The sequence below is a fragment of the Syngnathus typhle genome, linkage group LG9 (assembly GCF_033458585.1).
Source record: "Syngnathus typhle isolate RoL2023-S1 ecotype Sweden linkage group LG9, RoL_Styp_1.0, whole genome shotgun sequence".
Lineage (NCBI taxonomy): Eukaryota > Metazoa > Chordata > Actinopteri > Syngnathiformes > Syngnathidae > Syngnathus > Syngnathus typhle.
This window is the reverse complement of record NC_083746.1, coordinates 2,080,566-2,106,168: the sequence shown is the minus strand read 5'-3', so window position 1 is coordinate 2,106,168 and position 25,603 is coordinate 2,080,566. Positions and strand designations below refer to the sequence as shown.

General features: G+C 45.4%; 5 protein-coding genes across 7 annotated transcripts; all 5 read left to right on the top strand.

Annotated features, from left to right (window-relative positions):
* The first annotated feature begins 5 nt into the window (after nucleotides 1-5).
* Nucleotides 6-3,937, top strand: LOC133159330 (interleukin-1 receptor type 2). 3 transcript variants are annotated; one of them, XM_061286219.1, is made up of 9 exons: nucleotides 179-296; nucleotides 1,093-1,341; nucleotides 1,516-1,765; nucleotides 2,032-2,200; nucleotides 2,393-2,564; nucleotides 2,855-2,932; nucleotides 3,095-3,230; nucleotides 3,311-3,456; nucleotides 3,610-3,937. In XM_061286219.1, exons 2-9 carry the CDS (start codon nucleotides 1,257-1,259, stop codon nucleotides 3,768-3,770), a joined length of 1,197 nt encoding a protein of 398 aa, XP_061142203.1. In that variant the 5' UTR covers nucleotides 179-296; nucleotides 1,093-1,256; the 3' UTR covers nucleotides 3,771-3,937. The 3 variants fall into 3 exon arrangements, with proteins under 3 accessions (XP_061142202.1, XP_061142203.1, XP_061142204.1); XM_061286218.1 differs by lacking the exon at nucleotides 1,093-1,341 and having other exon boundaries at nucleotides 6-296; XM_061286220.1 differs by lacking the exon at nucleotides 179-296 and having other exon boundaries at nucleotides 1,076-1,341.
* A 539-nt stretch (nucleotides 3,938-4,476) lies between these two features.
* zmp:0000000936 (interleukin-1 receptor type 1) lies at nucleotides 4,477-9,920 on the top strand. The gene is made up of 12 exons (XM_061286215.1): nucleotides 4,477-4,689; nucleotides 5,957-6,031; nucleotides 6,421-6,673; nucleotides 6,874-7,069; nucleotides 7,167-7,338; nucleotides 7,489-7,551; nucleotides 7,629-7,773; nucleotides 8,277-8,431; nucleotides 8,498-8,641; nucleotides 8,706-8,879; nucleotides 9,150-9,385; nucleotides 9,458-9,920. The coding sequence occupies exons 2-12, from the start codon at nucleotides 5,959-5,961 to the stop codon at nucleotides 9,770-9,772; spliced, it is 1,926 nt and encodes a 641-aa protein (XP_061142199.1). The 5' UTR covers nucleotides 4,477-4,689; nucleotides 5,957-5,958; the 3' UTR covers nucleotides 9,773-9,920.
* A 138-nt stretch (nucleotides 9,921-10,058) lies between these two features.
* On the top strand, nucleotides 10,059-14,587 carry LOC133159329 (interleukin-1 receptor type 1-like). The gene is made up of 12 exons (XM_061286217.1): nucleotides 10,059-10,292; nucleotides 10,516-10,586; nucleotides 11,007-11,220; nucleotides 11,293-11,461; nucleotides 11,561-11,732; nucleotides 11,804-11,875; nucleotides 11,970-12,096; nucleotides 12,173-12,312; nucleotides 12,393-12,539; nucleotides 12,823-12,984; nucleotides 13,061-13,279; nucleotides 13,411-14,587. The coding sequence occupies exons 2-12, from the start codon at nucleotides 10,535-10,537 to the stop codon at nucleotides 13,596-13,598; spliced, it is 1,662 nt and encodes a 553-aa protein (XP_061142201.1). The 5' UTR covers nucleotides 10,059-10,292; nucleotides 10,516-10,534; the 3' UTR covers nucleotides 13,599-14,587.
* On the top strand, nucleotides 14,403-18,564 carry LOC133159328 (interleukin-1 receptor-like 1). The gene is made up of 12 exons (XM_061286216.1): nucleotides 14,403-14,486; nucleotides 15,017-15,071; nucleotides 15,176-15,428; nucleotides 15,501-15,687; nucleotides 15,905-16,055; nucleotides 16,219-16,278; nucleotides 16,634-16,757; nucleotides 16,905-17,053; nucleotides 17,136-17,273; nucleotides 17,337-17,540; nucleotides 17,609-17,742; nucleotides 17,815-18,564. The coding sequence occupies exons 2-12, from the start codon at nucleotides 15,023-15,025 to the stop codon at nucleotides 18,094-18,096; spliced, it is 1,731 nt and encodes a 576-aa protein (XP_061142200.1). The 5' UTR covers nucleotides 14,403-14,486; nucleotides 15,017-15,022; the 3' UTR covers nucleotides 18,097-18,564.
* Nucleotides 18,565-19,756: 1,192 nt separating this feature from the next.
* LOC133159780 (probable ribonuclease ZC3H12C) lies at nucleotides 19,757-25,578 on the top strand. The gene is made up of 5 exons (XM_061287133.1): nucleotides 19,757-20,056; nucleotides 21,486-22,156; nucleotides 22,218-22,592; nucleotides 22,670-22,776; nucleotides 22,881-25,578. Exons 2-5 carry the CDS (start codon nucleotides 21,564-21,566, stop codon nucleotides 24,137-24,139), a joined length of 2,334 nt encoding a protein of 777 aa, XP_061143117.1. The 5' UTR covers nucleotides 19,757-20,056; nucleotides 21,486-21,563; the 3' UTR covers nucleotides 24,140-25,578.
* The last annotated feature ends 25 nt before the right edge of the window (nucleotides 25,579-25,603 follow it).

The window sequence follows — 25,603 nt, the reverse complement described above, 5'->3', positions numbered from 1 at the left end:
ATGATAACCTTTTGTTCCACATCTTTGCAGTTGGAGATGACAAATACATGACAATCGTCTTTCTCAACATTGTGACTTATTTTCATAACTTTGTCATTGCTTATTCTTTTGAATGTATTCTTGAAACATTCTGACATTTCTTGTGACGTGACAAATGTGTCCTTCTAGAAATAACCCGCCACCCCTCCTACCATGCATTGTGGAGTACAAAGTGTTTGGTTGGGAAACCTCGGAGTTCACCTTCTACCTTTCAAACCAAACACTGACGGGAAAGACTGAGCACATACCTGTGGAATGTAAGTAGAAATTGTTCTTGAAATAATAGTGCCTTATTTTTCCTGTCGTGCCTGTCCTCTGTTGGCTAATTGTAATAACAGGAATATTTCTTGGTTGCATGTCTTCTTTCATCACGTGTTTGACAATGTTGGTGTTTTTGACTCATTTGGACCGATGGTCATTTCATGGATGGGCTCTTCCTCAGCGACAAAAACACGTCACTTATTTGTTTGCGTGTGTTTCTTTCCTGCTTTTGAACACTCTTTAAAATAATGCTGAATGTTGAAATGTTACACAACTAAATATCAACACTGCCATTGACAACCATAGAAGTCAAATTTTGACGCCTGGCCGTGTTAAGAAAAAAAAAAGCAATATAAAAGAAAATGTGAAGGATACTACAGAGTGTATAGAAATAAAAAAACACTAACCTTTAAGAACGTTAAATGTGTTAATGTTAAAAAGCAATGTTTAAACAATGACAAATTTTAAGCAACTAGATGAGAACAAAATGCTGCAACTAGATGTAAACAAAATTTACAAAAGCAACTTTTTTTTTTCTCTCACGCGTGTGTGCATATGTAAATGCATGTGTTTATGTAATGTCCTGAGGAAATGGAAGCAGAAGTAAACTTTGTCCGGCTATAAAGGAAAATAAGTATTTAAAGTTCACATCATGTCAAATGGTAATTATCTAAATATTTTTTGTAATTCGGATAATTGAATGAATGTTCTTTTTAAAAAAAAAAAAAAAAATCAGTTTATAGAATTCTTCTCTTTTTTTTTTTTTTTTTTTTTAAAATGCATGTGAGTCAGACCAGTGTTGGTCCATCGTGCGGTTTCCGTGACGATTGATGAAGCCATCGGCTTCTACTTAAGAGTCCGACTTGAGACCGGGACCCTCACTCGGGCTGTTTTGAAGCGGTCGCCATGGTGGCTTGAAAGCCGTACGGTGTCAGAAGCCTCTCGAACCCGTAGCCATGTCACCCATCTTGGCGTTGATGATGCTAGCCGTAGAGTTAGCTCACGGACGAAGATTTGCGCTTCCGTCGTTGCCTATGAAGGGTGAGCTGCCTCCCAAATTTCAAAATTTTAATCTGAAAGAGAAAAATGCAATTTGTCTTTTCAACTGGTAAAAAATAAAGTACGTGCTTTTCAACGTCATTGTCATGACTAAGCATTGTTTGACTCAACATTGCGTGATGTCTGTCTGACCTTGATTGTTGTTCTTTCCACCAGATGGCTGCTTGACGGTGGCACCCGAGTTGGAGCTCTTTCATTTGGAGAGAGAGGCGGTAAGCGTGTCTTTTCCCATCTTCCTGAGGGCCCTCCATGTTCGCCACATCACACCGCCGGACGCCGCCTTCCGCATTGCCAAGGGCAACCTCACCCACGACGGCGACGAAGGCCGAGTCCGACGCCTCGGCTTGGATTTGTGGCTCCTTCCAGCTCAGCCGTCTGACTCGGGCGAGTACACATGCACCTTCAGGTAACAAATCAAAATATTTCCCAAATATTGATTTGTCAAGTCGCAACAACATTTTTAAAATACCACTAAATGAAAAAAAAAAAAAAAGGTTTTTATTGAATTTTGGGAAAAACACAGAATGTAATTTATAAAGAAAAAAATTACAGAATGTCACAAGTACTACCAGAATAAAAAATTGTTAAAATAATGCTTCTATTGTAGAAAATATTCAAATCATAACAAAAGCACTTTTAATGTTCTGTTTTATTGCTGTTGTTGCAACGTAGGAACGCCACGTACTGCATCCGCGGCAGCGTGACCTTGCGGGTGTACGCCAAGTCGGCAGTGGACGTGGACAACCTGTCGTTCGAGTACGACGCCATGCTGGGAGAAAACGTCACGCTCAATTGTCCCATTAGGAAACACTACTCCCACACACATGTCCAATGGTTCAAGGTGAGAGAAGAACTTTGTGTGTACACTCCAGGCCTGATTGTGGTTGAATAAAATGGTTCAAATGTTACCCATTAAAAATGTTCAAACAAATGTCATTGTTGTTTCTCCTTCTAAAAAATATATGTCAACAATATTTCATGTAAACAATCAAAAGACCTAACGTCCCTGATTTGATTTCCAATTTCTTTGCAGGGTGCTGTCACCCTCCAGTCCCACAGGTGGCACTCCTCCGGGAGAGATGCGAGAAAACTGTGGATCCCAGAGGTGCAGCGTTCCGACGGCGGGTTGTACACGTGCCGACTGAGCGTGCTGGTGGAGCGCAGCGAGTTCCCACTCACTCGCACCATCCGACTCCTCATCACAGGTGCCTTCCATGTCGTACGGACAAAAACAACTTGCAAAGTTATCTTCAAAATCTTATCAAAGAAAAAAACAAATTTTACAAAATAAATAAATCTCACCATGTGATGAAGGGCATCACATACTCAAAGATACTACATTAAAAATTTGAAGACTGTACACAATGCATAATACACGTACAAAAACAGGACGGCCCAAAATATCTTTTATTAAATCGTCCAAAAAACAACTGCACATTTTCCCCAAAGCATTTCAAAACACTTGCCATAAGTCTGTCTTTTGTCAATCTTTCAGAACCCCAGTTCGCCACACCATCAATGCCGCCACTGATCATCTCGCCATCTAACGGGAGCGTCCACCAGGCCTCACACGGTGAGTCATTGACTTTGTCTAGGAGATCATCTAGTTAATAAAGGGGGAAAAAATTCTGAAAATCTTTACAAGCAAGCAACACTATGTACATATAAATAAAATAAGCAAGCCTAATGTAGTTCTTGTTATCCTCAGCATTCCACAAGTTATTGAATGTTGCAGGTTCGGGTCTGGAGGTTAAGTGCACGGTGCTGACGTCATGCCAGTCCAGTCCCTGGACAGGTGTGTGGTGGTATGCGGACGGCGTCCAGGTAGACGCGTCACGCCTCCACGGACGATCTCTGCAGACCGGGAGAAGGTAGCCGCTCATTTCCTCACCACAACCTTGTCTTTCGAAATGTGCTTTTTGTCACAAAATGGCTATCGCCGTCCATGCAGGGAAACCCGGGTGGGTCCGGGTTGCCAGGTGGAAGTGGGGCTGGTCATCATGTCAATGACAGAAGAAGAGGAAGGGGCGGAGCTAACGTGCGTCACTCAAAATCAGGATGGGAGACGGGAAGTGACGGTCACGCTCCACCTAGAGGGTGAGTCACATCACACGCGAGAATGTACAAGTAGGCTTAAGTCTGCTTTCAATTTATTCTCTCAAGTCAGGCTAAGGCTTTTAATTTTTGAATGAGAATCATTTTCCAACAAAGAAAAAGGCATGACCCAAGGTTTGTCCCTCCCCAAAACAGACTCGAGCACGACGTGGCTCGTGGTGGCCTGTGTGTCCATTTTCTGTTTCCTGGCGGTGCTCTCCATCTTCCTCTACGCTTTGCTCATCAAGCCCAAACTCAAGAAGAACACCAAGAAGAACGCCGATTACTTTCTAGCGCGCCAGGACAGTGTCTGCTAGTGGATGTTGCACTACTTCCTTTGGGCAACAGGTGGCAGCAGCACCCACAACACTCTTTTGACAACCCACCAGATTTGAAAGTTGACTCACACGTGCACACATTTATTACAGATTTTCTCTCATATTTCACATTTTCAGGCTAAATAAAACCAACAAATGCAAAGTCAGATTTATTTGTCGTAAATATAACATTGAAGACTTGTGAATGTGGAATAAACGATGTATGGTGGATGTGTAGAATGGAAGAAAAAAAAAAACACTTGAACAGAATATTATAACTATTTTTATATTTATATATTTTCAAATATTTTAAAAGGTAACCGCAAAACGATTAAAAATATTTGAACACTAAGTACGTGAAACCAGCAAAAAGGCAAAACAAAAGTACAAACCGCAAAATATAAATAAAAGCATGAATCAGCAAAAGAAAGAGTAAAGCATTAAAAAAATCTGTACATTTTTAAAAGCTACATATAAAGTTAGCAGTCTGGACAGGAAAGGATGAAAATGAAAGACATCTAAAACACAAAATGTCAGGAAATCAGAAAATATTTTAAAAATTCACCAGTTAAACAAAAATCGAACTGAAGTACTGTGGCCACAGGATGGCGCCACAGAAGACGCCCGGGTAAAATGAAGCACCTCTGTGGAATGTATTCACTTGCCAGGACCTGAATTGTGTGTGTGTGTGTGTGTGTGTGTGTGCGCGTGAGTGCGTGAGTGTGTGAGTGTGCGTGAGCCAGAAGCGATTGCTCAACTTACGAGAAGTTGCAACATTTGTCTTTATCCAGACTGCAAAAGGGCTCTCGACAAAGAAGACGCGCGTTCGATTCCTCTGCCACCAGATGAATGACATGAGGCGTCTGTCATGTGACCAGAGGAGGCCGACCACCACCAAATCATCATCACCACCACACAGGTAAGTTTTATCCGTCCATTTGTTCGACTTCCTGACTGGCCCAGGAAGTTGAAGGGTCAACACATGTTGCCAGGGCTTTCACATATTATTTTGTTTAGGTATACTGCATGTTTCTACACTAGACAAGCCTAAACTGGAAGTATTGCTGTATATTAGTAAGATTAACAAAAAATGCAAATAAAAACTCAAAAGACATGGTTCGATCTTTAAACGAAACCCAGTAATTGGAAGCGTAGATGAAAAACAATGACTTTTATGGTGAATGTGTTCACACAGGAAGTAGTACTAATAGTAATAGGATGTGGTTTTTCAAAATAAAAATCAACCCAAATGCTGGTTATTGACCAGTTGCTTTGAATTGAAAAATGACACCTGAAAAGAATTACAAGTTGTATTCAAAGTAGTGTTGTGTTGAATTTCGGAAAAAAACATTCAAAATGTAATTGTTGAGTTCCCACTATGCCACGTGCTCTCATTTACCTTTGCGGGGGCTAACTCGGCTTCTTTTATGGCTTTATGACTTGAGGGGAAAAACGACAAGTAGGTGAGGCCTCATCATGGGAGTAATTAAAATTAATGACAAGAATAGTTGTGAGTCATATTTGACTTGTGTGGACAAAGTACTGACTCACCCTTTTTAAAAACGGTAACAGACGAATGATCAAACTAGCTTCCACAAAGTTACTTTTGCTAACATTGACTGCTATTTCGAGTTATTCCAAGTTTCCTCCTCTTTGACCAAGGCCTGAAGAACTTATGAACAAAGTAGAAATAAAAACATTAAACAAACAAAACGGCAAAAAACGGGTCAAACTAAACTTAACCTTTGGCTGGTTAGCAAATGAACAAATAGTCCAACAAACACACTTAGTCACGCATGAATCGCACTAACATTTTGACCTGATCGACTGGGTGACTAAATCATTCTAATTTCAAAAATGATTGCGCATAAGTGGTTCTAATAACTAACTAACTGAACGAATGCATAAACAATTGTTTGATGCAGGGCTTTTTTTACGATGGCCACACTTTCTCTCTCCCACACATACGCACGCACGCACGGCTGACCTGGCCTGCTTCCATGTGGCTCCACAGAAGCCTTGCGTCATCATTTTGGGCGGTTGTTGCATGAAATCAGTGTCTGAAGTTTCTCTCCCGATTGCTCATGTGGGGGGCGGCGCCGCTTCAGGACGGTACACGTTGTCCTCTCGTCCGCTGCTGTTTGCCATCATTGTGCTCTAGCTGTCCATCCTTCATCTTGTTTCAGTCATGTGCGTCTATGTGTGGACCCTCCTGCTGCTGTTGATGGTGCCAAGTGTCTACGGGACTCACGCCGTTTCGGGTGAGTAGCGGTGCTGGAACGCTGGCTCGAGACTGACTAGTGCTGGTGGGTCACATTGGCTGGACGGTGGGAAAGTCCTAAATGGGTCAACCACATGTTTATTCACTTCATGTTTGGTTTGTAATATCCGGGAAAGGTGGGAGCAAAACTATTGATTTTTGTGTCAGTAAAATGTAATCAAGTTAGGAGGAGTGTTAAGTGCTCGCTCGCTGTGGTTGGACTGAGTCAAGTGTGGAAAAAGTTCTTGGGAATGGGGTCATATCCTCTTGGCTAAAATCCAGAATGTCTCACGAGGATGGACGGCCAACAAATAACACGAGCTAGCTCATTCTCTGGCTAACTTGCTAACAAACGAAGCAACCAACATTTGTGAAATTTGTTTTTGTCAGATGAATGCAAGGACTATGACGTTCAGTTTGAGCGCGTGTTCTCAGTGCCAGGAGACGTGGCCATGATCAACTGCACGCTGGCCTCTCCCGACGTCTTCAACTTGTCGACGGCGTCCTACAAGGTCGAGTGGTACCACGTGGAGACGGGACGAGCGCTTCGCAACGTCAGCCGTCGCGTCCTCATCCGAGGGGAGACCCTGTGGTTGCTCAATGTCACCATGGAGCATGACGGACATTACCAGTGCGTGCTCAGGTAATTGTGGAATTTATTCAAATGTATTCAACACAAATCTGAATTGCTTTGCTCTTTTTTTTATTTGGATTGATTTAATTTATTGGTTATGGATTTTCTATTACCATGAATTCAATGGCATATTTTCTTTTTTTTGGCACACCTAAGCCCTGCCCCCCTCACTGCCCTCCGCTTGCTGATTGGTCCGCTCCTTCTTCCAGGACGAGCGCGTCGGCCTGCTTCAAGCAGTCCACCGGGTTGGTGGTGGAGCATCGGCTTCAAGGCGAGTGCGGTCGTCCACGCAAAGCCCATCAGGTCCTCACCGTAGGCGTGACCGACACGCTCTCCTGTCCAGTCAGAGACGTCCTCAAAACGCTTCAAAGCTACGGCGTCACCGCCTCCGTCACGTGGTACCGAGTGAGTCGCGCCTTGCTCTTGTTGCCATGGGAACCACAACATTTTTGCTAATATTTCTGTTCTGTGTCCTAATGTGTGTCATCATCGTGCATATCAGGGCTGCGACTTGATTGAGGACGGCTTCGACGGACACGTTTACCGCGACCGAGCACGGCTGAAAATTAAAGACGTGGACAGCCGCAACAACCGGCTGTACACGTGCACACTGGATTTTAACCTGGGCGGCGTCGCGGCTTCCATGTCGGAGACCATCGAGGCTTGGGTGCAAGGTGGGCAACGTGGACACTCCCTCGTATTGTCACAAGGGGGCGACAGAGAGTATCACACATCTGGATGGAGTAGAGATGATTTTAAAAATTGTGTAGCACCACCTTTTGCCTCCCGTCAAACTATTGGCAATGTCTGCTGTTGCGTTGCAGAGGATTACTGCTTCGAGCCTCAAGTGCTGCAGCCAGCCAACGATCTTGTCACAGCGGCCGTAGGTGAGCAGTCAAGAATAGAAAGTGACTAAACACGTTAGCTGCCAATGTGGCTAACGTGGCTAACTGTTTGTGTTCAGGGTCTCGTTTGACACGAAAATGTCAAGTATTTGTGCCGTGCATTGGCACCGTTCCTGACGACCCTATAGTGGACGTTTTATGGTTGGATGACATCGACTTCTTTTCCAGCAACAACTCGGAAAGGATCTTCGCTTCACAACCACGGTGACAACATTGGTTTCTTTTAGGAGCATCTTTTTAGTAATATTCAGGGGTTAACAAAAAACGGATTCTGTAGGTTCTACTTTTAGATCTCTTTTGGAACTGCTTCATTATTCCGGGAGGTTCCAAAAATAACTACCGTAATTTTCGGAGTATAAGTCGCGTTTTTTTTTTTTTCATAGTTTGGGTGGGGGGGCGACTTATACTCAGGAGCGACTTATATACATATATATGTTTTTTTTTTCACTTTTTTGGGCATTTTATGGCTGGTGCGACTTATACTCCGGTGCGACTTACAGTCCGAAAATTACGGTAATCATTTGTACATAGCACAGTTGTGAAGCCCAAAAGTGCTTTTTTTTTTAACCATACAGATTTTTGCAAGAGGGTGTCTACAGTACCAAAAGTACCGGAATAATCAAAAATGCTGACTTGTACCATGCATCCTTCTTTATTTTTGGAAGTTTGTCTGTTTCAACTTCCTGTTTCAATTTCCCGTGTTCCAGCGTGTGGCGTGCGAGCATTCCCCGCAAAGGTGTGTGGATGGAGAGCGTGCTGACCATTTCCTCCCTGGAGGAGGCCGACTTCCTGGTCAACTACACGTGTCGAGCGTACAGCGCGCGAGGTTTCCGTCAGGCCCACTTTGCCGCGCTGCCTCAAGGTAAATCTCCTCAGGGTCGGACGGCCGCCATCTTGTTCCTGTGCCTTGACTTCCTGCGGGTTACAGAAACGGACTTCACGGTTGCTGTCGGCTGTGTGCTTGGCGGCTTGGCGGCACTCGCGGTGATGGCCGTGGTGGTGTACAGCCGATTCAAGATTGACATTGTGCTGTTTTTGCGCAGCTCCTTCCCAGTCTTCTATACAAACAAAGGTAAGAAATGTCTTCTGTTTTTAATGCTAGCATGCTAAATGATTTGATTTGTTGCCGCTGTCAGAAAACGACGGTAAGCAGTTTGACGCTTACGTGATGGCCTACTACCCGCTCAACTGCCAGGTGGACGTTAGCCACAGAGTGCTAACGTTTGCGCTTGACATTCTGCCGCAAGTGTTGGAAAAAGCTTGCGGCTACAAACTTTTCATAGCTGGACGGGACTGCCTGCCAGGACAAGGTAATACACTTCGTTTATTTATAAATTGTTTACTTACTACCGTAATTTTCGGGCTATAACTCGCGTTTTTTTTCATAGTTTGGGTGGGGGGGCGACTTATACTCAGGACCGACTTATATACATATATATGTTTTTTTTTTCGCTTTTTTGGGCTTTTTATGGCTGGTGCGACTTATAGTCCGAAAATTACGGTACCTTAATTCACTTTTACGTGTCTTAGTGAGTGCACGATTAAGCTAGCGTGCCCTGTTTGTGTGCTTCCCCCTGCAGCCATGGTGGACTCTGTGCACGAGAACATGCTGGCCAGCCGCAGACTCCTCCTGCTCTACGGCGCCTCGCCCTTCCCCTGCACGCATCGCCACCACCCCCACCGGCACGACAACAAACACACAAACTACAACCCTAACAACAACAACAACCTGGGCGAGGAGCTCTGTTTGGACCCGCGATGTCAACACGAGTGTACGGTGGCCATGCATCAAGCACTCATGGAGGGAACCCTCAAGGTCAGCTCCACAATGAACACACAAACCACTTTTGTTTGGTGACTTTTTTTGATTGTTATCTTTGTTTTGCAGGTGGTGCTGGTGGAGCTGGAGGAGGTCAGCACAGCCCAGCTAGCTCTCTTCCCGGAGTCGCTGCGTCACCTGCGGAGGAAACAAGGCGCTGTGTGCTGGTGGAAGGACCACCGCCAGCACCAGCAGTCGAAACTGAAGTGCTGGACCACTTCCACTGGGAAGTCCTCCACCGGTCCTGGATGGGACCACAAGGAAGCACACTCGCCTGGTTTGCTCTCGCCGTCATCCAGGTTCTGGAAGGAGATCCGCTATCACATGCCCGTGAGGGCCAAGACAGTAGCGCCCCCTGAAAGGACGACCCTCTTGAAGGTGTAGCCACTCAATTGATACTTTTTGCTACTATGACACCACAATGCTCAAACATGAAGAGCGGACTGAGTGGAGGAGAACCCGACAGCGTTTGCAGAACGATAATTAATTTAGTTTTCTGGAGTGTATGTAATAAAATGAAGTCAAAACATTATTCTTTGAATAGGTGTTTTCTTCAGATATTATTATTATGATGACATTTTGATCATTTAATGCCATTTCAAACGTACAGGCAAAACATGATCCTCCCGTTAATCGATGATGCTCAGTGAACGCATCTTTACTTCAACACTGATGTAATCAGGTGAGAAACAAAAGACCTTTACAGCAGTTCCAATACAAAGATGTTTTTTTTCTGCCGCATACGTACAAAAAACAAGTGCGGTTTGGTGGCCTGCTTTTGTGGTGTGTGTGTGTTTCTTTTTCTGAGGGTGGAGGTCCGTTGAAGGAAAAACCCAGGGTGTCATCATGTGAAAACAGGATGTGCAGGTAAGAAGCGAGCAGAAGTCGCAGTAACGAATTACTGGTAAGTTGACTTACTATAACACTTATCAATTCAGTTTCTTTTGTAGCACCAGAGCAGAGGTGGACCAAAGGCGAGAAGAATCATCATTGTTTTATGAAACAAAGCGAGATATGCTCTCTAAATCTCCTTATAGATTTTTGCGTGGACCGGGATTTTGTGTGTGTTTTGCCTTATGACTTGTGTCGACACTTTTCACTTCCCTCACTGGTGGTGTTTCTTCAAGAGTTGCGTGGAAAGCAGTCATGGCTTGTCTGCCTGCGCTAGCCATATTGCTCGCTGCGGCCAACACGCTCGGTGAGTACGCTGATATTCCTCCACGTTGACGTCATTTGGATTATGATGCTTTATTATTTGTTTTACAAGTCAATTGGTGAATTGTTGGCTTTTAAGAAAATCAGGCACTGACTTAGACAGCAGTACAACCACCCACACTCTTAACCATATTAGTAGAGTTTAAATTTAATTTGATCTGAGTGGCTGGGAGAAATCACATGATGTTTCGGCAAGGCCACAATTTGGCGGAGGTAACCAGGTCAAATATTTACGGGAAGTGTCCTTTTTTTAGGTCAGCGGGTCACCTAATTGAGGTCAAGTGAGGTCCTACTTCTTAAACCCGCAAAAGACGTATTACTCTAGCAAGACCATGACATGGTTGGTTATGTGTTGAAATGTACTTTTTAATTCAGACTATCTATATGTGTGCTTCCTTTACAGGCCACAAGGGGTCGCCAGAAACCTACTATGTCAGCGCAGGCCACCTCCTACTGCTCAAGTGTCCCATCGCGGGTGAAAACGTCACGTGGGCCCGAGAAGAGGCGATGGCGGGGACGATACCATCTCTGCCCCCTGGCGTGGAAGTCATAGACGACCTTCTGTACTTCCTGCCCGTGCAGATGTCCCATAATGGCACTTACAGTTGCGAGAGCACGTAAGGAAACACGCCGAGTGTCGTGTACGTCTTGAGATGGCGTCTTGAGTTGAGTGTTTGTGTGCTGTGAAGGGTCCAAAGCAGAAGCGTCAAGATTGACTTTTGCGTGTCGGTGTCCAATGGACTTTGTCCTCCTGTGGCTGAAGTGAGGAGCATCACCCTGGGGGTCACCAAGAGCCTCCCCTGCAAGCTGGACGACGTCCTACGACGCAACCACACGAGGAACATACGGTGGCTGAGGGTATGGTGCCTCGCCGGGCTCAAAAAGGCTCCATTTGTGCAGATGTATCCATATAGTGCACCAAATGTCACTCAAACTAGCTTGTTGAAAATCGTGCAGGACTGCCGCCCGCTGGAGCGAGAGGGCGCAACTATCAGCGTGCACGACAGCGGCTTGAGGCTGCGCAAGGCCACGGAGGAGGACGGCGGCACGTACACCTGCCTGGTGGACATCAGCCTCCGTGGCAGGAAGTACACGTCGGCACGAAGCGTCCAGCTGGACATAAACAACGGTGGGCGCCAATTGTATTATTATTTAAATGAATCAATCCTTCAAATCTTCTTCAATTCGTTTTGGCTGCAGAGTTGACACAGGCCGTTTTTAGCGAGCCTGAGGTGATCCAACACCAGGATCAAGTGCTCGTCGTAGACATGGGTGAGGTCATTGTAGACGATTAGTTGTCAGCTCGACAAGAATATGAACTTTGAGTTCTTGACAATCTGAGTAAGACAGTCTGATGTGGTGTTAGGTGCGCGTGTGGAGCTGAAGTGCTTGGCTCTGCTGGGCTACAGTCAGAATGAGGAGACGACAATGTTCTGGATCGTAAATGGCAGTTTTGCTGACGAGGACCCGGAGCTCAATGAGACGTTCCACTTGTGAGCTCGTCGTTATTCACGATTAAAATCTGCACGCTTACCTAAAAAGTCTCACATGATCCGCTTCCCCCCGCAGCACGCCAGACCAAGGCCGCGTGTTTGGCGAGTCCATCCTGACCATTTCCAGAGTTCTTCCTCGTTTCCTCAATGTCTTCATTCGCTGTCGGATCCAGAGCCCTGTGAAGGTGAAAGATTGCCAAGTGCAGCTCAAAGAAGGTAATGAATGGCAAAAAGAAATATCTTATTTAATATGTCAAAAAAATCACATTTAATTCTTACTTGCTGTCTCCCACCAGCCAACCACAGCTGGTTCCACACTGGCGTGGCAGTGGGCGTGGCCACCCCGCTTCTTCTTCTACTTCTGGTCTTCCTGATGCTTTTTTTCAGGGTGGACCTAGTGTTGGCATACAGGAGGCTGCACGGATATTTTGTTACTCCTCAAGGTGACACACAGTGACATGTTAGTTAGTTAAACTAACTAACTGTTTACGATGTAGATCAACTAAATAACAGACAACTAACAAAATGAATGATTTGAATTCTTTGACTTGCTGATAAACGGCAGGTAGCTTACGAGCTACTTTAACAATCTACTTTTTAAAATAAATATACGATAAACAAATGACCATCAATGAGACCACCTGTCTACAAAATAACCAACATAGCAACACAACATGGTTAGCCAACGCGCTAATCGACTCACGCTGGCGTCTCCCACGTGTGCAGATACCGAGTGGGTCCCGTACGACGCCTTGGTGAGCGTGGTCCCCGCCGAGACCAGCTCAAGCGTGGCGTCTGACTTTGCCCTGCACACGCTGCCCGGCCGGCTGGAGGAACGACATGGCTTCCGCCTCTTCATCACAGGCCGAGATGACATCCCAGGAGAAGGTATCGTCCGTCTAACCAACGAGTACATAAATCATGCTGACAAAGTGTTTCTTTTCAAATGTTCTTCCCGCGGCAGCAAAACTCGATGCCGTGGCGGCCACTTTGCGGAGATGCCGCCGGCTGATCATCGTCGTGGTGTCGGCCAAGGAGACGGACAAAGAGGAAGAAGAACAGGGGGAGGAGGAGGAGTGGCGCCCCTTCAGCCTTGGGGAGCGACAGCTGAGCTATGAGCAGAAGCTGGGCCTGCACGACGCTTTGATGCACGATACGCCCCCAGTCATCCTGCTGGAAATTGGTAATTGATTGACTGGCTATAACTAACTACGCTAATAGTGACCAACTGTCCCACGCGGTATATTACCATTCTTTTTTTTTGTCTTTCCAAATGAGTGACTCGTATGTCCTATTCTGTGGTTCTCCTCCCAGACGGTCGGCCGGATTACGGCCGCTTGCCGCAGTCTCTAGCCTACGTCAAGAGGAGGCAGGGAGCACTCGCGTGGAATCAAAGCAAACGCAATAGACTCTTCTGGAAAAAGCTCAGGTTGCTCATGCCGGACGTGCCAGCCAGCAGACGATCAAGACCCCATCAAGATCACATCTTGTTAGCGCAGTGACTGTCGTTAGTAGGGGTGTAACGATTCATCGATACACATCGATTAAATGATATAATGCTCTACGATTTATCGGCATCGATGCTAAACGTAAACATCGATTTATATCAGAGCAGGCACGTGAAAGGGGAGTCGACAACTCGTACGCGGCTCCTGGGCTGGTGCTATGGCTAGTGTCCAAAAAGACGAGGAAATTCCCTCCCCTTTAGGCTTCGAGTCATTCTTTGGAAGCACTTTGGATTCCAAAGAAAAGATGGCTCAACGGACAAGACAGGTGCGGTTTGTAAATCCTGCCATGCGCTGATCAAATATTCAGGGAGCACAAATCTCGCCGCACATTTAAAGAAAAACCACGACATCAAAGTTCAGTGTTAAAATAAGCACTTTATATACTGCAATACTCTTGTCATTTCCTAAATAAAGAGTTTGCAGTACCTTGTGGATTTTGCGGATGAATTGTTATAAATCAGGATATTGTTCTATATTTTTTATTTAAAAAAAATATGTATATATCGATCGTAGAGCACTATATCGCGATATATCGTGAATGAATCGCAGCAGGCTTTAAGATATCGGCAAATATCGTATCTTAGTTCTTTGAAGCGATATGATATGGTATCGTGACAAAACCCGCCATTTACACCCCTAGTCGTTAGGGTGGAGTGGACACAAGAGACATTTGAATTCTTTCACTGCAGTATTTCCAATCATCTTGTTACATCTCATTTTACTGGTAGCTCTTAAGAGGCCATTACAGGAAAAACCAGGGGTGGGGTTGGGGCGCCACTTTAACGATAAACTGTGTGTGTGCGTGTGCGCGTGCGCGAGGAGATGGCTATAAAAGATCTTTTAGAAGAAGAGCAAAGACACTGTGTCACATTCTTCTAAGCGGTAAGAGACATATTTTACTGTATTTTACTTTTTTAAATACATGTTTATTTTTAGTATCATTTTGTACCCACATTTATACAATAAAGTTTACTTTTTTTTTTAAACTTGAGATTTTTTTTAGTATAAATGTTTTCATTTGTAATGCTGTTTTTGGGTGAGGTTTTAAATGCATTTAGAAAACACAACATTCAGCAATTTACTTCTACCATTTTTTTATGGCACATTTTGTTTTATCATACGTTTAGAATAAAAATTCAAATTTGGAACTTGACATGTTCCTTTTGCATTTTCTTTAAGCCTTATTTGATGTCATTTAAAATGTTCAGTTTGTCTCCCTAAATTTGTTGAGATTTTTAGATAATGGAACGTAGTTTGTCTTTAAGCCTTATCAATCAGAGCGGAAGCACCAAAAGTGACTTAAGACATTCTGTTCCTGTGGTCAGATGTGATCTCGCATGTCCTACGATACGATTTGCACTTGGCTGGCTACTTTGGCAGCTGAAAAGATTTTGAGCAATCTTCTCTTTTAGTTGGAGATGGATTTCTTCCCGCTCATCCTGATGGTGACCGCACTTCACCCTTCTTGTAAGCATGCTGTGCAAATAGTTCTAAATGACCTTGCGTTCATTCGAAGGAAGTCAACGACCACGACCAGAAGCTTGAGCAAATTCTTTCTATGTTCTCCTCAGCCACGCAGGAGCTCTCGTGCGAAAACTTTGATGTGGAGGACTATTCGCTCATAGAAGGCGAATCCTTCCAATTTGTTCCGTACATCCTGAACGACTCCATGGTGGCCTTGGAAACTTTCACGTGGTTCCGAAATTCTTCAGGCCGAGAGCGTACCGTGGTCCCATCCGATGAAACGGAGAGGATTCACCACCACGGCGGCGCGCTCTTCCTCTTGAACGTCACCGTGAAGGACTCGGGTTTCTACACGGCTCGGTGAGGGAAGACTCCGGGTCTCGTCGACTCGTTCTGGTTTGCGTTACTTTGAGGCGTTGTTTCTCCTTTCAGCCAAAACATCACGAGCGAGGCGTGCGAGAACTATTATGTGAATATCGCGGTCCTAGAAGCGAGTCGAGCTGACAAGGAGCACTTCTACGGCGCTCTGGATGATTCCGGAAGGAACAAACATCTCGTGTGTCCTGACCCGGTGGCCAATATCTGCAGGAGGTTGGGCGGAGCCTTAAGCTGGTACAAGGTGAGGAGGACACACCATCTGCTCTTAATAAGAGAAGAAAAAATATGAATTGTTTCATTCACTTTGATTTATTCCTCCACTTTAATTTGCTTATTCAATAATCCATTTTTACCCCCGGTATTTTTGAATTTCCTTTTTTCAAATGGACTTTTGCAGTCTCTGAATAGAAGAAATCTGAAATTTTGCTTGATATTTTTGCGCATGTGATTTTCTCCAGGACGACACTCTGCTTCCCGGTCGGCGATCAGAGGCCATGTGGCTACACAACCTAACGCCCGAAGACCAAGGCGTGTACACGTGTGTGTGCACGTGGACTCACGAGAGCCACCAGTACACCACGTCGGGTTCTAGGGAGGTCACAATCCAAAGTGAGTGGAACTGACTTTGAGGGTGGCTGTGGTCACACCCACAACGGCGCAAAATATCAAAGCAGACAATTGCTTATCTCTGTAAAATGATGCTCACCAAAAAAATCCAGCCCAATGTTTTATGTTTGCATGAGCTCTGAAAATAAATTTTTTTGACTCACAGATTCGTTCTCCTCCAATTTGCTTATCTTGGCGCCCACAAAGAACATCAGCAGCCATGAAGGTAAAAAATGAAAAAAAGTCAATATTCAAAGAAACTCAAGGAGACAATATTTACATTCCTGCCTTCCCTTGTATGTATCTATCTTACAGAGGATGTTGTAAATTCATCAAACTGTATTTCTCATGATGACTTCTACTTTCTTGTGTTTTGTCATGTTGCGCTGCACCATATTTTGTATCGTGCTGTCATCTTAAACACCTTCCTGTTTCCTGTCGAGCTGCTTTTACTTCATGACGCCAAACAATTTCAAACGTGGTCTGTGCATTTAATGGAAACTTGTACAACGTATATACTTCAATTGTTACAATAAACATGGAATGTTATAACTGTGTTTTCATTGGTTGTGGTGGTCCAGGCGTAGAACTGCGGCTCAACTGTTCTGTGTTCTGCGGAACCAACATAAATCCGAAATGCTCGGCTCGATGGCAAGTCGGCGAGAAGAACGGCAAGCGCGATGGCTACATTGAGAGCAGGAACGTGTACGTTCTTTTTAAAGCAAGAGACTTTTTTTTCTGGGACTTCTCATGACTTGATGTTGCTAAGTGAAAATGGCTTTGAGGGCCGAATTTTCAAAATGTCCCTAACCAAGCCGCCGGGGAACCGACTCGCTGTGTGTTTCCCCTTAGCCACACCTCCTCGCCTTCCCAGAGCACGGTTGCCACGGCGATCCTTACCATCGCCAAAGTATCATCCGGAGATTTCCGAACAAATTTCAAATGCATCGGCAGCGACGACTTCTCGACGACGGAGCGGTTCTTCACGCTGAGCTCTAGAGGTCAGTGAAGTCATCGCCACTTCATTCGACTCCGATTAGTATTTGAAAGCTCAGTCCAATTGTGTTGTTGGGTGTGCTTCAGATGCACTCACTCCACTGTGGCTCGCTGGAGTGGGTGTTGTGTTATTGTGTGTGTCTGCTGTCATCCTGGTCAAAGTCTTCACTGTGGACATCACGCTGCTCTTAAGACCTTACTTGCCCATGGCTGTCTGCAATAAAGGTAAACTTATCAAAAAAAAAAAAAAAACAATGCCAGACCTATGTGCACACTTTTTCTTTCTAGATTCCAAGAGGTACGACGCATATGTAGTGTTGGAAACGCCGCCGGCTCAACAACGGCAGAATGAAGGAGTGCAGTACCCCGGGAAGCCACCAGAGGACGCCAACAAGCACATGTTGGCTTTTGCGGAGCAGCTGGTGTCCGTCCTGGAGAACGCTTGCCGATATCACCTCTTCGTACAGCACAGAGACAACTTGCCAGGAGAAGGTCGCTAATGGCAAACCGTCATAACCGATGACAAAGCCTAACTTAAAACCATCCCCGCATTGTATCAGCCCACATTGCGCAGGTTCAGAAAAGCATCGAGCAGAGTCGCAGGCTGATATTGGTTCTCGCCCCACGTTCGGAATCATCCGATCGGCAGATCGATTCCACCCCTCGCCTCAGCACGGCAGGCTTTGATTGGCAGGTGTGACTTTGACCCCAACAATGTCTTCCGAGAAATCTTTCACTTCAAATTCAGTCCGATTTGTCTCGTCAGGTGCCTCTCCACCACGTTCTCACCCAACCCAACATGGCCGTCATCCTCATTCAGGTGGGCCAAGCGGGGGATTACGCCCACCTTCCCCTGACCCTGCGCTATCTGCTTGCCAAGAACGCCCCCCTCAAGTGGTCGCCCGAGACACACGGCACCGCCACGCGCCACTCTCGCTTCTGGAAGAACGTTCGCTACCTCATGCCCGTCAGGGCCGCTACGCGTCCACCACAACAGGAGGGAGATAAAGGCTACACAGGAAAATGGTGGGGGGTGTTAGCGCTGTAGTTCCCCTTTTCCCCACAAGTGGGAGACAAACAAAATGGTGGAGGGGAGTAAGCGCTGTAGTTTCCCTTTTCCCCACAAGAGGGAGACAAAGTTTACTTTGTGATATGTTTGAAGTGTACTTGTCCCTTTTATTTCAAATCCTTTGTTGACACCATAACGTTTGATTAAACAAGCAGTCCCAACAAAATACCCGGAGGAAACCTACACAAGCACGGGGAGAAAAAACGCCACAGAAAGAAAGCCGGAGCAGTAATCATTTGTGAACTGTGAGGCCGACATGCAAACCAGTGTGTCTCCTCTTCAGTCTTTCACTTCATTGACTTGATTTCTCACTCATCATTACACACATTTTCTAGTTTTTCATTCTTCTTTTCTTTCCTCTACATGGTCATTTCAAATTAGAAAGCCTTGCTTTTTGAAGACAAGTCATTTTGACAAATACGTAAAGTTAAAAAAAACGGATTAGAAGGATTTGTCTGTCCATACATGCTCTATGTATGTGTGTGTGTGTCTGTCTGTCCGTGTGTGTCCATGTGACCTTTACCCCTACTCACCCGAACGGTGTGTGTGTGTGTGCGTGCGTGACGGTGGCACACTCCCATTAAAAGGGAAGGAGTGTGTGTCTATGTGTGTGGTGGGGGTTAGCTCTGTATGTTTAGCTCGGCAGCTGGGATCTGCTCCTTGCTTTTGTTCTTGTTGACCTTTGTGACCTGACACTCACTCCGTGCACACATGTGCGCGCACACGCACGTTTACACATGTGTACATATTTGCTCGCATGCACCATCAGGCTCAGTGGGGAACATCTATCAGGACTTAATTAGTGTGTGTGTGTGTGTCTGTTGGGGGGTTGGGAGGGGTCACCGAGGACTTCTGAAGGCACAAAAGGCTGGCCTTCGGCCTGCGCTGCCCTGCAGGGTCACTTAAGGATGGCGGCAGAACACACACACGCACAGAAACATAAGAGGTCCCTCAGTTTGTATTTGCATTGGGGGGGGGTTCTGATAATGTGTGTGATACAATGATAAAATATTTTCTAAAAGCAGTGACAGTGCATTTTGGGGGTCGTCGCAGAAGGTTCCGGCAAGCGGGACACCTGTTCAGCAAGCAGATGGTCCGCACGCGCACCCATGCGCCCGCCCGCCCGCCGCACGCTCCCTGAGGAGAGAACCTGTCAGCTGAGCCCCAATTAAAGGGTCGCTCCAAGATGGAGGCGGGGGGGGATTGCAGGTGTGTCCCTAAAAAATGGTGTTTATGCATGTTCAAATTCTTTCTGTGCAGGTTAACTTTTGAGGCAAAAGAAGTCTCCTTCACCTGGCTGCGCACTTCAATATGGTAAAAGCAAAACAACACTCTGTTTTAGAAATTCTTTATATACACACATTTTACATATATATATATATATATATATATATATATATATATATATATATATATATATATATATATATATATATATATAATGTGTGTATATATATAATGTGTGTATATAAAGAATATATATATATTTATTTATATATTTACATATATTTATATATACTGTATATATTTATATATATATATATGTATATACATATATATATTAATGTGTGTATATATATATATATATATGTGTGTGTGTGTGTGTGTGTGTGTGTGTGTGTGTGTGTGTGTATCCAGCTGCCCACCAAAAACCCTCTTTGTGCATGCCCCCCCCTTTTGAGAGTGTATTAAATGGGGGAGGAGACAAAAAATAGAGGGGGGGGGGGATGTTAGTGGAGATGGTCCTCAGAGTAGAGGGGACAACACATCTCACTACAAGGTGGTCTGCCGCTAAGGAAGGACGTTCATACTCTGGCTCCAGTGGACATTTGTCATTTTCTTAAGTGTACGTGTACCTCTGCCGGCTACAAGACACGCTTGTGGGGAATTGCAATTCCACAAAAGAGGAGAACAAGGTTTTAGGAGGCCCTTCTATGAGGTGAGGTTCTTGTTCATTTTTTTGGAAATGTATGGCAAAAGTCATTTGTGTGTCACGTAAATTCAGAGCACACAGAGAAAAATATTTTTAGAATTTTCTGTGTATTGTGCTACTAAATGAAATCAAGCAATAATTGTTAAAAATGATAATCAAATACATTTTTAAAAAAATCACAATCCTCAAATAAAATGGTTGCTAGAAATTTGGCAGGGATTGGCATTTGGGATGAAATAAATGAATGTTTCTACTGAAGATTCTAACATCGCAACGTGCACGTGTCATCAAAAATCAAAACAATATTTCACATCTATGGCATAGACATTGAATTTAACATCTATGAATAAAATAAAACCTTACATTTACATCCACTGAACATTTTTAAAGTCGCTTTAGGAATGATCTGTCTCCAAAAAATGTATCAACTCGACAAAAAATACGCTGTCAGTCTTAGAAAACAGACAACATGGTTGGTCGTCTGAATTTTGACTTGTCAGAATATTAGGAACAGCTCTGGGTACGTTGCGAGAAGATTTCGGCAACCAGAGGTGAAAGTGAGTGCACGGGGGGGGCACACACACACACACACACACACACACTGGTGACCTCTATCTATGGGTTGAGCCAAGAGGGGGGGGGGGGGCACCACCAGTTGCGGCATGCTTTCAAAGTGTGTCCTCAGTAGGCATCTGTTGCCCCCCCCCCCCCCCACTCTGCATGGCCTTTGTACCATCACCCCCCCCCCCCCCTCCTTCACACACATCCGACTGGACCCACAGCACCTCCCCTCCAGCCGGTCCCTGGCGGCCGCCCAGCAGGCACCCGAGCGCCGTGTGGAGACTTTTCCAGGCCTCGGGGGAGGATGGGGGTGCAAAAAGGGAGGGAGGGGGGGGGGGGCAAACGCCCCCAAGGGAGGTCAGTGGTTGAGGAGGCATCTGCTCACTGTGGAGGCATGAGGTACAAAGACGACATATTGCTCAGCAGATCAGAGTTCTTTTGCATACGTTGAAAGCGCTCCAAAGCTAAAAAAACATTTCGCATATCAACAGTGTGCCTCAGATGGAGATGGAACTTGCCGCTGAATTCCATCTTGCAGCTGAATAGCTGACAATCGTGTGTGTGTGTGTGCGTGTGTGACACAAACAGTGGGGGAGGTTTAAAAAAAAAAAAAATCTCCGTCTGTGGGGATGGTCCAGAACAATACTTTGTGTCGCAGAAGGACAGATTGTCTGGCAGCTGCTTTGCTCAAAAGGTGCAAGCCAGACATACTTAACCCCCCCCCCCCCCACACACACACACACATTGAGTCATAAATGTTACTTTACACTCTAAAACAACTTAAGTAGATACAAAGTTTCAAAGTGCTATTTTAAAAGAGTGAGTTTTTCAAAAGTTACATCCGAATGAACTTTTTTTTTTTTTTTTTTTGAAGGTAAGACTTTAGACTAAAAGGTCCCACTTAATCGAGTCGGCTCACCAACGCCCGGGTCTGGATGTGTGAGGTGGCTTCATGGGCCTGAGGGACCATGTGGAGGATGGGACAGGCCACATCCTCAGCCCGGGGCTGGATCTGGACTACCTCCATGTGGACGGCCCCGGCGGCCCGAAAGACGGCGGGACGGTTTCGTCCGCAGCCGCGTCGGCTTCGGCGGACTCTGGCCTCAGCGACAGCACCAATAGCTTGGATAGCAGCAGTGCTAGCTTCAGTAGTTTCTTCTCCGAAGAGAGCGGCGATAGCGAAGACGAGCGGCACCACAACGCTTGCACCCAGGCGGAAACCCAGGCGGAGAACCCGCACGACTGTCGCACCAAAGTGGACTTTGCTCTAAAGCTGGGCTACTCAGAAGAACTGGTGTTGCTGGTGCTGAAGAAACTGGGCCCGGCTGCACTTATCAATGACATCCTAGGGGAACTGGTCAAACTGGGAACCAAGATGGATCCGGTGGGGCCGCCCAGAGGCGGATCTCAGCCTCTTTCGTCGTCCTCCGAGTACTCGTCTTCCTCCTCGCTCGATTCTTGCAGGTTGCTGCGTTCCAACAAACTCCTGGAGGACAAAGACAACTTTCGGCCTGTTGTGGTGGACGGGAGTAACGTGGCCATGAGGTGAGGTTCGCTTTAATCACGAGGTCCTTTTGAAATCATTGACCCCCATGTCCTCCTTCAGTCACGGAAACAAGGAGGTGTTCTCCTGTCATGGAATCCAGCTGGCGGTTGATTGGTTCTTAGAGCGAGGACACAGTGACGTCACGGTTTTTGTCCCCGCCTGGAGGAAGGAGCAATCCCGTCCAGATGCTCTGATCACAGACCAGGAGGTCCTGCGGCAACTGGAGAAAGACAAGGTCCTGGTTTTCACGCCATCCCGTCGCGTGCAGGGACGGCGGGTGGTCTGCTACGACGACCGCTTCATCGTCAAGTTGGCCTACGAGTCCGACGGCATCATCGTCTCCAACGACAACTACCGTGACCTGGCCAACGAGAAGCCAGAATGGAAGAAGTTCATCGATGAGCGACTTCTGATGTACTCCTTTGTCAACGACAAGTAAATTCTTTTTTTTTTTTTTGTGCACTGCCACTTCTCGGAGATCGTTCTTTTAATCTCGCATCTACCTTCGTTAGATTCATGCCACCGGACGACCCCCTCGGACGCCACGGACCGAGCTTGGAGAACTTCCTGAGGAAGCGAGCTGTCATTCCAGAACACAGAAAGCAGCCATGTCCTTACGGTAAAAGATTCTTTTAATCTTAGGCAGACAAAGTCAGATGTTGATTTCATTTATTGCTTTAAATTCACACTTGGTAGTCTTTTCATGCCTCTGTTCTTTCTTAGGTAAGAAGTGTACGTATGGTCACAAGTGCAAGTTCTACCACCCGGAACGAGGCAGTCACCCGCAGCGTTCGGTAGCTGACGAGCTCCGGGCCAGCGCCAAAATGTCTTCTGCCTCATCCAAAGGCCAGAAGGAAGACACCTTCACAGCCCAGAACCAGACATGGTCCGAGTCCGGCCGGGGAACTCCAAAGAAAGCATCAAGGTCCCTCACAGAACTCCTGGAGGACCATCTCAGAGTGCAATCCAAAGTAGAGGAACGCAGGGGAAGCCGCATAAATGTCCTTGGGCATTCCGTACCAGGGAGATTGCCTTTCTCAGGAAATCAAGATGGATGGGATTATCCAAGATCCAAAGGAATGAGTCCAAGTTATTACCGATCCGAGTCGCCGGTGCTGGGCTACAAGACCTCACCCATCCCGAGTCTTCCTACTCCGGAGATTCCTGCGCACTTCTATCTGGAAGATTTTCAAGCCAGGCATCAACGATCCGACTGCGGCACTGAAGGCGGCTCCAAGACGTTCTTCCCAGACCTGATTTTGGATGACAGGCCAATGTGCCACCATCTCCACCACCACCACCACCCCTGCCAAAATCAGTACAACAGACCCCTGAACCGAACTCCACCCGGTCTGAGCCAGAACACTTCACCAAGAATCAAACAAGTGGATTTTGACGCGGAAGAAAGTCCTTTCCAGTCGCGCTCCACTCACATGCCGCCGACTCATCTGCCACTTCTGAGAAGATACCCAGGAGAATGTCACGCTGGTACCCTTCATCCCTTCCAAACATCCACCTTCTCTCAGTGCTCCATTCTGCCGAGTTCGCTTTGGCAAGAGGAGCGACTCCAGGATTCCAGAAGCTATCACCAAGGCTCCCAGTTTCCCGTCAATCGGAATCATTCTGAGCAACATCAAATGAACTGGGAGCGGCGCTACCAGCAGCCCCCGAGACCACGTTACGATCTCTTCCCAATCCAGAATGCAGCTTCAGAGAACATTTGGTCCTCTCCGTTGACAAATGCACATTTGTCACAGCGTGGACTGGCACCACAGACGTCCTTTTTTGAGCCTCTGGTGCAGTCAGAGTCTTCTTCTTCTGTGCCTCCATACCAAGACCGGCGGGAGAGGGTCTTCCTGAACCTCTGTGGTATTTTCCCCATGGATTTGGTCAGGGTGGTGATGAGCCGGAACCCCAGTGTGATTGATGCGCAGGAGCTGGCTGCTGCCATATTGTTGGAGAAAACTCAGGGTAGTTCTTGAACCTTTTTTGGAGACCCTACTAAGGTTTAGTGTTGGCTATGCTTGATCAAAGAAGACATTTTTCAAAAGTGCCCGCTTTTAGAGCAAAGCAGTTTCTTGTCAAGGGGAGAAATGTGGAATTCTGCAGTAAAGTTCCTTGGTCTGGTTTCTGAGCTCTGGGCCGTAGTTTACAGTCTTGGGGAAGTTTCCAGTTCCAGGACTGTGAAAACTATTTCCACTAGTACATATGAATACATAAATATGCTATACTAGCACTTAAGATGGGAATTTCCGCCATTTACATTTCGGATGATATGGTTTGTGAGTCTAGGCTTTTAAGGGTAACAGTGCATTCCTAAGTTATTTATTTCTTATATTTTTAAGTTATTTATATTATTGGTATTATGATTTGGGCACTTTTGCTTGTTGTGGTCTTGCTTTTTTTTTCCAGGCAATCATATCAGGGTATTTTTTACGAGAGATGTAACACAGCCTACCTCGGACTATTTGTGTGCGACCGGCGGGTTATTTTTCATCAGTGTAGACTTTCCCTCGGAAAAGGGAAGTGAAACTGAGAGCACCTGCGAAAAATAAGAAAAAAAAAGATTCCTCAAAACTTCCACACCTGATTGGCTCACACCATTTTTTCGAATTTGTCTATATTTTTCAGCTAAAACTTTGGGTTTATTTATAAATCATGCTGTTTTTTCTCTGGATGTCCTTGAAAGAGATTTATTAACTTTTCTCAATGGTTAAACTTCCTGGAATTCTTTACTTCCCTTAAATGAATGGTTCTAATTCCAAACATGGTCCAATAAAAGTTTAGAGTTCATAATTCCTAGTTCAGAAGCAACGTTTTTTATTCTGGGGTGAAGTTGCTAGTTCCGAAGGAATTCTTTTGGTATTTTGTGGTAGTACATTTCCAGGTCAGATTGACCTCAAATTTAGTCTTTTCATTAGCTTGTCAGTATTTAAAATCGGCCTTCTTTCTTGTTGAAGCACTTCTAGCTGTCTCACGTGAAATTGTTAATTATCATAAAAGATTTGCCTCAGTAAACGTGGAGAAAACTGCTGCCTGGTTGGCGCATGTTCCTACCTCTTTGTTGATACAAATTGTATCCTAGTAACGGTAACTGTATTTATATGAGAATATATAAGACGTCTTTGTGTATTTCTGACAAACCTTGTCAGCACCATTTTCTTTTTCCCATTCAAGATTCCGAATAACAAATTTTTCTATGATTGAAAATTGGTCAGCTTGGTGACTTATATACGCAGTAAAAGATGTTCTGTAACATCAAATATAATTGTAAAATGTTTGAAACATCAAACTAAAATATTAAGAAATGGGGACCAAGGTTGAAAGACAAGATGGTGTAGTGTGGTTTGAAACAAAAGAATTTCAAAAATAAACATTTATGAGCCATTTTTGTTGTTTTGCATTCTTTTTGCCTTGATGTCATTTCCCTCCATGCCACTAGAGGG

Excerpts from the sequence above, each read along its gene's own strand:
- LOC133159330 (XM_061286218.1), top strand. The coding sequence starts at position 155 with ATGTGTCCTTCTAGAAATAACCCGCCACCCCTCCTACCATGCATTGTG. Across the intron at positions 2,933-3,094 it reads CGTCCACCAGGCCTCACACG|GTTCGGGTCTGGAGGTTAAG; the intron begins GTGAGTCATTGA and ends TGAATGTTGCAG. Across the intron at positions 3,457-3,609 it reads GGTCACGCTCCACCTAGAGG|ACTCGAGCACGACGTGGCTC; the intron begins GTGAGTCACATC and ends TCCCCAAAACAG.
- zmp:0000000936 (XM_061286215.1), top strand. The coding sequence starts at position 5,959 with ATGTGCGTCTATGTGTGGACCCTCCTGCTGCTGTTGATGGTGCCAAGT. Across the intron at positions 7,774-8,276 it reads ATCTTCGCTTCACAACCACG|CGTGTGGCGTGCGAGCATTC; the intron begins GTGACAACATTG and ends CCCGTGTTCCAG. Across the intron at positions 8,432-8,497 it reads CTTTGCCGCGCTGCCTCAAG|AAACGGACTTCACGGTTGCT; the intron begins GTAAATCTCCTC and ends TGCGGGTTACAG.
- LOC133159329 (XM_061286217.1), top strand. The coding sequence starts at position 10,535 with ATGGCTTGTCTGCCTGCGCTAGCCATATTGCTCGCTGCGGCCAACACG. Across the intron at positions 10,587-11,006 it reads CGCTGCGGCCAACACGCTCG|GCCACAAGGGGTCGCCAGAA; the intron begins GTGAGTACGCTG and ends CTTCCTTTACAG. Across the intron at positions 11,876-11,969 it reads AGTGCTCGTCGTAGACATGG|GTGCGCGTGTGGAGCTGAAG; the intron begins GTGAGGTCATTG and ends ATGTGGTGTTAG.
- LOC133159328 (XM_061286216.1), top strand. The coding sequence starts at position 15,023 with ATGGATTTCTTCCCGCTCATCCTGATGGTGACCGCACTTCACCCTTCT. Across the intron at positions 15,429-15,500 it reads TCGGGTTTCTACACGGCTCG|CCAAAACATCACGAGCGAGG; the intron begins GTGAGGGAAGAC and ends TTCTCCTTTCAG. Across the intron at positions 16,056-16,218 it reads TAGGGAGGTCACAATCCAAA|ATTCGTTCTCCTCCAATTTG; the intron begins GTGAGTGGAACT and ends TTTGACTCACAG.
- LOC133159780 (XM_061287133.1), top strand. The coding sequence starts at position 21,564 with ATGGGCCTGAGGGACCATGTGGAGGATGGGACAGGCCACATCCTCAGC. Across the intron at positions 22,157-22,217 it reads GGGAGTAACGTGGCCATGAG|TCACGGAAACAAGGAGGTGT; the intron begins GTGAGGTTCGCT and ends GTCCTCCTTCAG. Across the intron at positions 22,777-22,880 it reads AAAGCAGCCATGTCCTTACG|GTAAGAAGTGTACGTATGGT; the intron begins GTAAAAGATTCT and ends GTTCTTTCTTAG.